The 12,712-nt window shown below is 56.2% G+C and overlaps 1 protein-coding gene across 1 annotated transcript in view; it reads right to left on the bottom strand.

Annotated features, from left to right (window-relative positions):
- Nucleotides 1-6,553: 6,553 nt before the first annotated feature.
- Nucleotides 6,554-12,712, bottom strand: part of RCC2 (regulator of chromosome condensation 2) — a 23,934-nt gene continuing 17,775 nt past the window's right edge. The window contains exons 9-13 of the mRNA XM_008066541.1: nucleotides 11,646-11,826; nucleotides 10,998-11,103; nucleotides 9,850-9,922; nucleotides 7,954-8,031; nucleotides 6,554-6,987 (exon numbers count right to left, since the gene is read on the bottom strand). Of these exons, the coding sequence (XP_008064732.1) occupies nucleotides 6,883-6,987; nucleotides 7,954-8,031; nucleotides 9,850-9,922; nucleotides 10,998-11,103; nucleotides 11,646-11,826 (543 nt within the window). The 3' untranslated portion in view covers nucleotides 6,554-6,882. The remainder of the gene's footprint in view (nucleotides 6,988-7,953; nucleotides 8,032-9,849; nucleotides 9,923-10,997; nucleotides 11,104-11,645; nucleotides 11,827-12,712) is intronic.

Here is a 12,712-nt window from a genome sequence, read left to right as displayed (position 1 = left end):
CCACCCCCCCCAGGTCTCTCACCCCCCCCAGGTCTCTCACCCCCCCCAGGTCTCTCACCCCCCCATGTCTCCTTGACAGCTGCGGATGATTGTGATGGGCAAGAACCTGGGGATCCCCAAGCCTTTCGGGCCCCAGATCAGGGGTACCTGCTGCCTGGAAGAGAAAGTCTGCCTCCTGCTGGAGCCCCTGGGCCTCAAGTGCACCTTCATCCGTGACTTTGACTGCTACCTGACTGACATCGGAGACTTCTGCGCCTGCGCCAACGTCCGCCGCGTGCCCTTTGCCTTCAAGTGGTGGAATATGGAGCCTTAGACCCGGGCCCTGGAGCCACTGGCTCTGCCCAAGCACGATGGCCTGGTGTCACCAGACAACCCCCGACTCCTGGTGGGTGTGGGAGGCCAGAGAGTTGAGGCCACCCAGCCTTTCCTTGCCCTGTCCACCTTGTCCCTCCCTGTCCCTCAGACCGAGCATGATGGCACTGCCACCAGCTTGCGCCCTGTGGGGAAGAGACGAACAGTCTTCAGCTGTTCGCCGAGAAGCCAATAAAACCCTAGCTGTTGTGAATGCATTTTGGCAGTGGCCTCCTTGTTAGGGGAAGGGGTGACAGCTGAGCTGCTGAGACACCTGTGGTCATGCCATCCCACCTGTGTGGGGGCGGGGCTGCTGCTGATGCCGGAACGCTGTCCTCCGCATCTGACTCTGGCTCGTTGGAAGTGGTTGGACTTGGGTTATCCAAATGCCTCTGACTCAAGCAACTGAGGTAAGCCGGGTCTAGCCTGGAGAGAAGCAGAGGGCTTCCCCTCGGGATTGGAAGGAGCTGACGGGGCTGTGCCCAAGACAGGGGTGGTGCTGTGCCCTGTGGGTAGCTGGCCTCTGCAGGTAGAGGCTCTGGTCTCCTTGGTTCTACAGGCCTGGCCTCTCTGAGGGATGAGGAGCAGGCCTGCAGAGCCCAGTCCAGGACCTAAAGCCTCCGACTAACACGGGTTTGACCACCCCTGTGAATGGTGCAGAGAGCAGACTTCTCCAGGGACCCGCTGTCCAGGTCCCACAGGGAGGCAAAGGCAGAACGGGGCCTAGAACCAGCTGGTCCCACCCCCAGGGCCGTGGGTCTCAGGCAGAGCCTGGCCATCCTCTAGCTGCTGGGACCCATGTCCCGGGCTGTCCCTGGCTACACAGCTCAGCTCTGCAGGGCCTCCCCTCTCCAGGTTCCCATCAGCATCAATAGACCATGGGGAGCAGGTCAGGGGCCTCAGTTTCTCAACCCATAGAATGAGATCGTGTCCCCGTGGGTCAGTGAGAGCCCAGAGTATGGGCTGGGTCCTCAAGCCTGTTATCTCAGTACTTTGGAAGGCTGAGGAGGGGAGGACTGCTTGAGTCCAGGAGTTCGAGACCAGCCTGGGCAACATAGCAAGCCATCATCTCTACAAACTTAACTGGGTGTGGAGGCGCATGCCTGTAGTCTCAGCTATGCAGGAGGCTGAGGCGGGAGGATCGCTTGAACCCAGGAGGTTGAGGTTTGGGTGAGCCATGATCATGCCACTGCACTCCAGTCTGGGTGACAGAGGGAGACCCCGACTCAAAAGGATGAAGTTTACGTACAAGCCATGGTAAGGCTCAGAGCAGTTCGCTGAGTCTCCTCAACCTCCTGAGGTGGGTTCTCTCCAGCCCCCATCCTCCACACAGCTGTCCAGGGATGGGACTTGCCCAAGGTTCACACAGCCAGGACAAAGCAGAGAATAGGACCTGGAGCCTGAGTGCTCTTGATCCACCTCACGAGGTCACTTCAGGGAAGTGGAGGCAGCTGGGTGCCAGGGCACAGCCTCCAAGCAGGTGTGGGCTTCCATCTCAGAGCTGCTCTGGCTTGGGCGAGTGCCAGCTGCCCAGAACTTTAGATGGCATCTCGCTAACATGGCCACGGTGACTCAGGGCTTGCAGTCTGCCCCAGAGACCTTGTTGTCTTGACGGTCACGTCCCCTTGACCAGCCTGGGTATGACACGGATGAGGCCTTCAAGTGACTCAAAGATGCGGAGGGCTGGAGGAGCCGAGGGTTCAGGCTGTCTTTTCCAGTCATCAGGAAAAGCCAACAGAGAGAGGACTTGGAGCCTAAGGGCTGGGGCTTCCCCTGAGGGGGAGAGCACTGGGGCTGGAAGGGGGACTAGGAGGTCCTTTCCAGGTGACTCGCCCACAGCAGCTGAGAGCTGCTTGGGGTTGGGGGAGTTCATGCCTCCGGATCGACCCTCACTAGACCCTCACCCAAGATCTTCAGCCCTGGGCCCTTCCCTCCCTGCCTGGGTAAGAGTTCCACAGGCAGCCTCGGCAGCTTGAACCCTTCTTTCCTGCTGCTACCTCAGGCTCCCAGCCGCACTGTGCTGCCGGGCACCTGCTAGGGGGGCCACCTTCAGCCCTGCCTGTGAGCAGACACCTGCTGTAGAGAGCTGGGCTTGCTTGTCTGTGCTGCCGTGTGGACGTCTCTAAATCAGGCACCGACAAGTAACCCAAAGTCTGCATTTCCGGCTCCTGCTGCCAAGTCACTAGACCTGGCTACTCTGGGCTCGAAGCTGAGGCCTTAACTGGTCACACCCTCTGTGTTCCAACAGGCCCCAGTCCCCACCTTGCCCCACCATGTCCCCCTGCCAAGGCCAGTGGTCGTTTGGCACCACGCTTGTACTACTGTCCTTTTAGCAAAAGAGAAAAAGATTCCCTGAAGCTGCAAACAAGTGGCCGGGGACAGTGTCTCACATCTCTAATCCCAGCACTTGGGGAGGGATCAGCCTGGGCAACATAGACCCAGATGGCACAAAAAACAAAATGAGGTGGGAGGATGATCTGCACCTGTAGTCCCAGCTACTTGGGAGGCTGAGGTGGAAGGATCACCTGAACCCAGGAGTCTGAGGGTACAGTGAGCTATGATTGCGCCACTGCACTCCAGCCTGAGCACTCCAGCCTGGGTGACAGAGCCCTATCTCAAGCTAGACTGGGTTTGTCCTGTGCCTCAGTTTCCTCCCCAGCGCAAGTGGGGGCAAAAGTGGTACCTGCCTCGAGGGCTGAGGACCCAAATCATTTATGTAAAGCCAGAATGATGATGAGCACGGGGCAGTCGGTGGCTTATTCTAGAAGTCTCAGGGGCCCTCTGCAGCAGTGAACAGAACTGCTCAGTGCCTGCGTGATGGACCCAGGGCACAGATGGAGGCGCCTGGGGACCGAGTGGGCAAGAGCCTCTGAGGGTCTTGGGCATCCCAAAGCTCCCGTATGCCCTCCCCCCAGCAGGCCATCTTGCAGTTCAGGGCTGCAAGATGTCTAAGGGATGTTACCTTCTCCTCTCCCCCATGCCCGTTGCCTCCCCTGCTTCCTGAAGTCGGGCCTGATTCTGGGGCTACTGTTTAGTGTCAAGCATGGGATGAGGCAGCACCGTTGTCCCTCTGTACCCCAGCAAGGGTGGTGGCAGGTGGAGTTCACATGCTCTGGCCCGGGGGCAGGATCAGGCAGAATAGGCGAGCTCCCCCTCCCCTTTCCTGGTCCTTCTGGTCCTGTCACTCCTCCCTAGGTGCCCAAGGAGCCAAAGGACATCGGCCAACAAGGTTGCCGCTTGGCAGGACAGCAGCTCCCTGGTGGGCAAACTCCTTGGCTGTGTGTGCTCGGGGAGCCTTTCCCATCCACTTCAGGACACAGCCCTGCTGGGCTCCAGGCCAGCCCCTTCCCTCCATGCCCACAGGTCCTACATGGGTACCAACGCAGGCCCCGAGATGGCTCTGGTCACAGGCCACAAGGACTCCCTGTCCACAGCCAGGGGCAAGTTGAAGGGAGGTGTGGGGCGGGGCGGGGTGGGGATCTTTGTTACTGGGGCCTTTCAGCAGTGGCCCCTCTGTGGCTGTGGCTGTGGCCAAGGCCAGTGTCTCTGCATCTCACTTCCCCCTGTGAGAGGGAATGACGGCCCCGCCCCCTCAGGGGCTGGTGTTATACAGCAGCCTACACGGGGTGCGGATGCGACACCTGACAGCCAGAACATGCTCACTCTGTGGCTGCTGCCCCAGCAATGGCTCCCATTGGGCAGGACCCAGGATGAGCCTGTGAGCTGCTGCTGCGTTAACGGGCTGTGCGACAGCCCCTGCCTCTCTAGAACGGGAGCAAAGCCCACCAGGAGGAGCCAGTCTCACAGTATAAACAGCCAGCACCCAGGAGTCTCTCATGACCACACTGGCATACTCATGGTCACAGGAAGTGGGGTCTGTGTAGATGCCCATCTAAAAGCCAGCAGCCAAGGGCTGGAGGCCTGAGCCCAGGATGGGCCCCCTGGTGGGCAGATGGCCACACGGCCGGTCTGAGGAGCAGGCAGTGCCTGACCACAGGCCCCGTGGAAGAGCACGGGGTGGGGTGGGAGGTGGGCGCCCGCGGCTGGGCACAGCGCACCCAAGTGCAGGACCCCGATACCTCTCCCAACCGACCAGCCGCCCCACTCTATGAAAAACGCCCGTTCCGGGCCGAACAAGGGAGGCGCTGACACTGTCCCCACGTCTCAAGGGGCAGAGCTAGGAGCCCCACTCACTTGAGCCCGTGTGGCTCAGCCTGGCTGCTCCCTCAGACCCGCCTCTCTCCTGACCCCCCTTCTGCGGGAGGCGCAGGGACACACCACAGGAGTTAAGAGCAACGAAGCTAGGTTCCAGCTGAAAAAGAAACACGAACACCAAGACAGAGTAAACAATGATGTTTATTTAAAACGTTTGCTCCAAGAAATATATATATAAAAAAAAGTAAGACAATTACAGCACTAAACCAGGCACCTTCGACCAAATCACAACCTCCTCCTCAACTCCCCTTCATGCGAAGCCTCTTCTTTCAAACTCTCCTTCCTGGGCCAGAAGGCTGGGCAGACACTCTGGGCCAGCGCCAGGCAGGCTTCCCAGCAGTCACCGTGTACCTTTCTCTAGGATGCAGCATGCCCCACCCCCACCTCCTTGTTTCAAGATTTGTCCCCGCTGGGAAGTTCGTGTTAAGAGCTGAGCCAAAAGGAGTGGGGACTGGAGCAGGGCCTTCTTGATCTGGAAGGCCCCTTAGCTGTTCCAGCCCCTGGGGGGGTGCCAGAAGAGGCCGGCTGCCGGCGTTCGCGAGCCCACTGGAGGCTTTACCAAGCCCGGGCCGCCCTGGGCAGCTCGGGAAGGGCTGGGGCCTGGGTGCTGCTTCCTCAACCCTTCTGGGGTCGCACAACCTGAGGGTCCAGGAGCACAGGTGCCTGAGCGCATTCCAGGAAAGAGACCTGTCCAGGGAAACCAATCAGGTGGCCACGTGGAGCTTGAGTCAGAGATGGCGGTCGTGGGTGATCTGGACAAGTTAGGTTAGTTAGCAAAGCTCTGAAGTTGCAGAAGCTTCTCCCCTGGACTACTGCTCGAACACAGAACAGCAGAGATGAGCATGAAATCACACCAAGTCTCAGAAAGACACGGGCCAAACTCCTCCCACAAGGCCTTGGGACTGCCCGGGACAGACACTGCCATGTGCCTCGTGAAGGCAGAAGTCACTGGAAGGAGTGACCGGGGTGGAAGCAACAACAACTAGATCATTTTTGGCATTTTAACATCAAGACAAGGACAAGTGGTAACAACAGCAAAAGCAAAAGAAACCAAAACACAAACAATTGAGAAGACCAATTATTGAACTTTCCCATCCACCCAAGTCTCACACTTAAGTTCTAACCCATCTCCCCCATAAGCACCACGGAACTAAAAATCTATTTTAAAGCACCCAAACCAGTCCAGACCCCCTGGAGACCAAGAGCCCAGAGGGGCTGTGGCCCATCTTGGGTCCAAGCAAGAGGAGGGTTCCGGGAAAGGCACCTCATAGCTCGCGCAGTGCAGCACACACGGAGGCGAGCTCGGGCACAGGGCACTTGCCGGGGACGCGGAGGCAGCCACGGCAGGGGCGCCAACACGCGAGGAAGGGGACTCTTCAGTGAGCCCGGCTATTTGGTACCAGAGCCAAGCAAGCGTGACTAAAGAAAGCGGGGCTGGCAGGACGGCATCTGGTCTCAGAATCAGGACCTGGGCAGGATCCAGGCGGGGAGAGAAAGACCGAAGCACAAAGGCGGCGGAGACTGCGAGAGGCTGTCCCCACGAGGACTGCAGGTGCGTGGTGGCCAACCTCAACCTGACGGGCGCTGGCAGCGAGGCCTGGCATGTCCGGAAGCCACAAGGCCGAACCGTCGCAGAGAAAGGCGCCCACCTCTGCCCACCCAAGTCCCTGTGGCTCCATCACTTGATTTGTATTTGGACTTTGTTTACAGCTAAGCAGATATAAATGCCTAAACACAGACCCCAAAGCCCCCACGGGGGAGGGAAGCAGCAGGTTCTATTAACGCTGCAGCCACAGGCTGGCCCGCGAGACAAGGCAGGAGTGACTGGATGATTCCAAAGCACACAGTGTGGCTCTGGATGGAAACGTACCAACTGGACTGTCTCCTGGATGTGACCAGTTCCCGCAAGGGACCTTTTTCTGCATACACAGAGACCCCTCTTCCATGTAGCGCCCACTCGGGTCACAAAACGAGTCACTATCAGAAGGGGTGTTTAGGGATTGTATTTAGGAGGGAAAAAAAGAGAAACAACTTAAAAAAAACCTAGATTGCTCAAAGTTTCTGCCTCTTGTAGGAATGGTAAGTCAACTATGAGCAAATAGTTTAATTCAACATTAAGAGAAAAAAACATACTTTGGAAAGCACACAGAGAAAGGTAGTTGATGTTGGGTCACTTATGAAACGGAACCCGGGGAGTCTAACAGAATGCGCCTTCGGCTGACGTTTGCTTGTGTAAATTCCTCGACCGACTTCCCGTCCCAGTGCACATGGAAATGACAGCTGCCGCGAGAGGGGTGGAGCAGAGTCCCCGGGACATCAGAGGGTTCGGGGGTTGTATTCTGGCAGTTTCTTGATCTTCTCTTTCTCAGTCTCACTTTCATCTCTCGCTATCACCAAGGAGTGTGAGTAGCCCATGGCGACCTGTGGGAACAGATTAGCGGCAGGTGTGCCAGGGCACCACAGCCAGCGGGAGGCTGGGTTGGCAAAGAGGCCGGTATGGAGAAAAATGGAAGACCTGAGGTCAGCCATGGGGCTCGCAGCACCTGTAATCCCAGCAATTTAAGAGGTCGAGGCAGGAGGATCACCCAAGACCAGGAGTTTGAGACCAGCCTGGCCAAAACAGCAAGACCTGTCTCTACAAAAAAGAAAAAAAAAGCCAGGTGGGTTGGCTCACACCTGTAATCCCCAGCACTTTGGGGGTGGGGCCCAAGAGTTTGAGACCAGCCTGAGCAACACAGCAAGATCTCATCTCTACTAAATAAATAAATTTTTAGAAGTAAAAAAAACAAAAAAAAGGAGGACTCTTAAAACTGCACAAAGACCCTTTACTAAAGATGGCTAGTCTCCACGTGACCCATCACCAATGCCATGCCACTGAACGCCTTCCAGACTACCATGGGAAGACCCAGCTGGAAGGAAGCCACTGAACCATCTGCTGATGGGGACATGGCTCCCCCTGCCTCTCTGGACCACAGACCCACCTGGGTGAGGGGCACGCCTGTCACGGTGCTTACTGAGGGCTGGCAGCCTGGCTGACAGCAGCAGGGCCTCATCCACTGCCTGCCTCACACAGTGTCACTTGGTGACCCACCCCCAGTCTGGCGTATCCGAGTAGGGACGATGAAGACACGAGTGAGGCTCTGGCTGCGTAGGGAATCCACAGTGGCTGGACGGGGCACGTGTCGTCAAGGCCGAGGACTGCCCAAGCCTGGCTGGCACTCCTCTGTGCCATCTCGTCTCTTTCTCCTGCTGATGGCTGTTGCCCCCAGAAATCCCCAAGTGCGGTGGCAGATGTCCAACAAGATACCCTGAACAGGTGGCAGCGGCCAGATGTGTCCCCTCTGGCTCCTGGTGCCGCCTGCCCTGGCTAGCTCAGCCCACACCCACCTGCTCCGAGAAGATGCCGTCAAGGGTCTTCACCTCCTGGGCTGCTGTGGAAGACTTGGGCTTGTGGTCCCCGTAGCCCTGGCGAAGCAAACGAGATGCTCACAGGATGGGCACCCCCGTGGTGCAGTCCAAAGAAAGGGGAATGCAGCAAGTTCCAGGTACCCCAACCTGGAGCCAGATGGCACCTGCTGGCTGGGGACCAAGGCCAGCCACTCTCGGACACGAGGGCCAGGTGGAGTCACCAACGCTTATTCCCCAAAGCTGCCAACAGGCAACCACTTCCTCACCTGAGGACTGAGCAGCTAGATTCTGACCTGTGGGGCTCATGTGACAATGGATCCCTTTCAGAGAGCAGTGCGGCGACAGGTGATACCACGAGCCCAGGAAGAACAGCAACGGCAGCCCCTCAGGACCACAAGGTCATCAAGAACCCTGCAGACCAGGAACTAGAGGGTCAAGTACCCATCATCCACACCACGAGGTTTTCAGCATGAAAGAGTGCTTCCTATCATTCATGACTCTGAGGTTACCAGAGGCCCCTCCCAGAGACAGAGAGACTGGCCAAGGACTGCTAAGGGGAGTCCCCTGCAAAGGTGTGACACCAGGTGACTTTAGGGCTGCAGACCTCCCCCAGCCCAGGCTGCTGTGTGTCCCTGGCTTCCCCCCTCTGCGGACCCCCTCCCATACAGTGGATGTTCCCCCAGGGTGCCAGGCCATCTCCTTACCTAAGTGGTTTCCCCAAAAGTCCCCCTTATATTCCTGTTATTTTAAAATTCCTATTTAGGTCAAGCCTATTTCTGATAGGCAAAAAAAAACAACACTGTCCTTCCCTAAGAACAATCCACAGAAACCAGGCCAGGTTCTGCCTCTTCCTTAAGGTTTCCAGTCAGGCCCCTCTGAAGGGGCCAGTGAGTGTTTGCGGCGTATAGACTCCCTCCAAGCCAAGCTCCAAGGCTGTGAGGAGCCCTGAGGACAAGACATGCTCATCATCCACCCCAGCCCTGGCTCAAGGGACCAAGGAAAGCCCTTCCTGCCCCTCCTCCCTGATCAACCAGGTCAACTCTGGCCACAGGAGAATGAGGAGGGAGTCAGACCATATTTCTGGCAAGAAATAAGAAAATGAACTATGGCCAGCTACCACAAGCCGAGCCAAGGACCAAACTGTGACCAGAGCAGGCAGGCTATCAGGATGCGCTCCACAGTCAGGCGACTCTTCAGAACAAAAACTCAAGAGTTAGAGACCCACCCAGACGAGGGCCTAAGGACAAAAGGTGTTTGGCTGGGAAGGTCACATATGTGAAACTGAGGACTGCTGATCTATTACCGCAGCACTCAAAAACTGGGATTAGAAACAGGAACACTGATACTCCACTCAGGAGAAACAAGGGAAGAGCTGTCCCTAGACCCCCTACAAGGCTGGCCTGGCAGACCACTGCTCTGTGGCGTACAGACAAGTGGCCAGTGCTGCTTACCAGGCTGAACTTTGAGGACACAGGAAAAAAAGTTGGGAAGGTGGTATACGCTCAACCAGCCATACAGTTAAAAATGACAGTTTCCCATTGGCTTAAATCCCCACAGAGACAGAAGATACGGGCTCCCTTCCTATCACTGAAGCACCACCATCATATCCTGACCATGGCGGACAAAACGCAAGGGCAAACTGGACCCGAGATTTGCCAATGGCCCCATTTTACCAACGTGCAGAGATGACTTCCCTAATTATCTGATCGGCACAGAACTGTCCTTGAAAATTCATGGGATCCAAAGATCTTATTGCAAAAAAAAATAAAAATAAAAAAGTCCACCCACTTTTCTTCTGCATGTGTATGGAGGCAGCTGGGGAGAACCCAGGAGCGGAGCCGCCCCGCCCAGCTCCGTCCTGTAGGGCCATCTTACCAGCTCCCCGAAGGTCGGTGATGGGCCCCAGCTGATGGTGCTCTCGTCTGCGGCCACAATGATGCTGCTCTTCCTGAAAATGGGCAGGCTGTCACTCCAGGTCCAGCAGCCCCAGCACTGGGCCTGCTGGCCTGGCTCACGGCTCAAGAACATAGGTGGGAGTTACTGGCTTTTAAAACCAAGGACAGCTCGTTAACACCTATGGGTCACTCATTTCCAAAAAACAAACCCAACAAAGGGGCCAGTGTGCTTCTCCTGCACCCCCCCAAAATGGCAGAGCCCTTAGAGCTAAAGCCAAAGGCAGGGGACTTCGCCGGCTCCATGGCTCTCAGTGGGAGGTCACTCTGGAAGAGGGAACCAAATCAGCCAGGAAGCGCATTCCAAAGGAGCGTGGCCTTTACACAAAGCAGCTTGAACAAAACTAAAGCCACGCTGCCCTCTTCACTGTGCTGACATCCCTACTACACTGACACCCTACCCACAGTGCTCCTGACACCTGCCAATTGATTTATCAAACTCATCTCCAAGAAGTGCTAAATAACTCAACAGGTGTCCTTAAACTGAGAGACACCACTGCCAAGATCCTCACCCCCTTCCCAACATGTCAGCATAACTAAGACCCTACTGTTTCCAGTTGAGGATAATTTTCTTCTTTTCTTTTTTTTTTTCTGAGTTGGATTCTCACTGTCGCCCAGACTGGAGTGCAGTGGCCGCTCCCAGCCACCGCAGCCTCGACCTGCTGGGCTCCGGCGATCCTTCCGCCTCAGCCTTCCAAGTAGCTGGAACTACAGGCGCACGCTACCACGCCCGGCTAGTTTTTGAATTTTATTGTAGAGATGAGGTCTCGCCAAGTTGCCCAGACGGGTCTCAAACCCACGGACTCAGGCAATCCACTCACCTCAGCCTCCCAAAGGCGCGGGATTACAGGCTGAGCCACTGAGCCCGGCTGAGGATAATTTTCAAACTGCAACACAAGAACACTCCAAGCTCTGCGTGTGTTTCTCTGAAGAACAAAAACTTTCTTTCGATGAAGACAGATCACAGCACTGTTCTAGGAGCTACAGAACCCTTCCCCCCTTCTTCAATGAGCAGGAACAGAGCCCGGAGGAAGGAAGATGCTGCATCTGCCAGGAGACGCTGCCACTTACCCACAAGCCAGGCTCCGGATTCTCCAGCCACAGAGGTCCTGTACTGCCTTTGGGTACATGGTAGACTCACGGGAGGTGTTGGTGGCCCCCCAGAAAAACAGACCTCCTGGAGGAAGACAAGACATGTTCCCACTGTGAGCAGACATTAAGAGTGGACGACACCTTCAGCACTATCAGGACTGGATAATACGCAAGCAATCTGCTTAAAAGAACACTAGAGCACAGCATGGTGGTGGATGTCTATAGTCCCAGTTACTTGGGAGGCTGAGGCAGAAGGATTACTGGAGGTCAGGAGTTCAAGGATGGCCTGGGCAACACAGCAAGAACCCATCTCTACAAAAACAAAATTCTTAAATTAGTGGAGTGCAGGGGCGCACACCTGTAGTCCCAGCACTTTGGGAGGCTTAGGTGAAGGAAGCCACTCAAGCCCACGAGTTCAAGGCCAATCTGGGCAAAACCCAGCAAAAAACCATCTCCTTTATAGAAAAAAAAGGGACCAGGGAAGTCAAGAGAACCAGCATTCATGGTGTCAGGACAGGACACAGCTATGTGGTTCCCCACAGGAGCACAGGTCTGCAAGGGAGGGAGAACCCCAACTTGGTCCTAGACATCTTCCTCCCAAGTCACAGACAGAAAGACGTCACTAACCCACTTCGCTGACGGCAAAGGAGCAGGTGTACCCCGCATAGATCTGGGATGCCCCACGTCCAGGGAAGTCAAACAGCTTCACCAGGCGGGGGACCATCTCATCCTTCTGCTCTGCGTGGCCCAGCCGGCCATAGCCCCCGAAGCCCCAGGAGAAGACTCGCTTCTGAGAGTCCAGAACAAGCTGCAAGGAGAGAAAACACGGGGTTGGAGCAAGCAGGCCTCCAGTGGGAGGTGCCGGGGGCCAGCGTCTGTCTGGAGACCCTGGTCAACAGCTAGGGGCAAGGAGCAGCAGCATTAAAGACAGTCTTCAGCTAGGGGCAAGGAGCAGCAGCATTAAAGACAGCCTCTGGCAAGGGCCAATCTGGGGAAAGGGCTGCAAGTGCGCTCAGCACAAGGAGTGCACACTAGTCACTCTGCCGTGGCCTCTGCTTCCCAGACCCGTTTCACCTTTGTATTGTGGAAGTTACAAGCCTTTCCCTTTCCCGGGTCACGAGCAAGAGTGCTGTCTCTACACTGTAGAGCACTGCATCTGAGTTTTTAATAAACATAGATTCACCTGCAAACAGAACACAGAAGACAAGGCCTGCCTATCCTGGGTTTTTCTCTAGACGTCCCCTGCCCACGGGTGCACTCAGGTAACCGCACCTGGTCACTTGGAGGCGTGAGCACACAGAGACACTCCAACTGTCTTCTTCAGTGTCTCTGATGTGTCGTGTCAGAACCACATGAATACACAACTCACTAAAAAATGACGAGGCCCTAAGTGAGAAGCAACTTTATTTCCCCTGACTACATTTAACAAAATGCAATCAGTTTCCAGGCTTGCAGGCACTAAAACCTCCTACTCCGGCTGGGCGCAGTGGCTCAAGTCTATAATTCCAGCACTTTGGGAGACTGACACAAGAAGATTGCCTGGGCTCAGAGGTTCAAGACCAGCCTGGGCAACTTGGTGAGACCTTGACAATAAATAAAAAAATAGCTGGGCTCAGTGGCTCAGCCTGTAATCTCGCGCCTTTGGGAGGCTGAGGTGAGTGGACTGCCTGAGCCCGCAGGTTCGAGACCCGCCT

The sequence above is a fragment of the Carlito syrichta genome, unplaced genomic scaffold (genome assembly GCF_000164805.1).
Source record: "Carlito syrichta isolate Samal-C Ts95f unplaced genomic scaffold, Tarsius_syrichta-2.0.1 Scaffold105236, whole genome shotgun sequence".
Classification (NCBI taxonomy): domain Eukaryota; kingdom Metazoa; phylum Chordata; class Mammalia; order Primates; family Tarsiidae; genus Carlito; species Carlito syrichta.
This window is presented reverse-complemented; position numbering and strand designations above follow the sequence as displayed.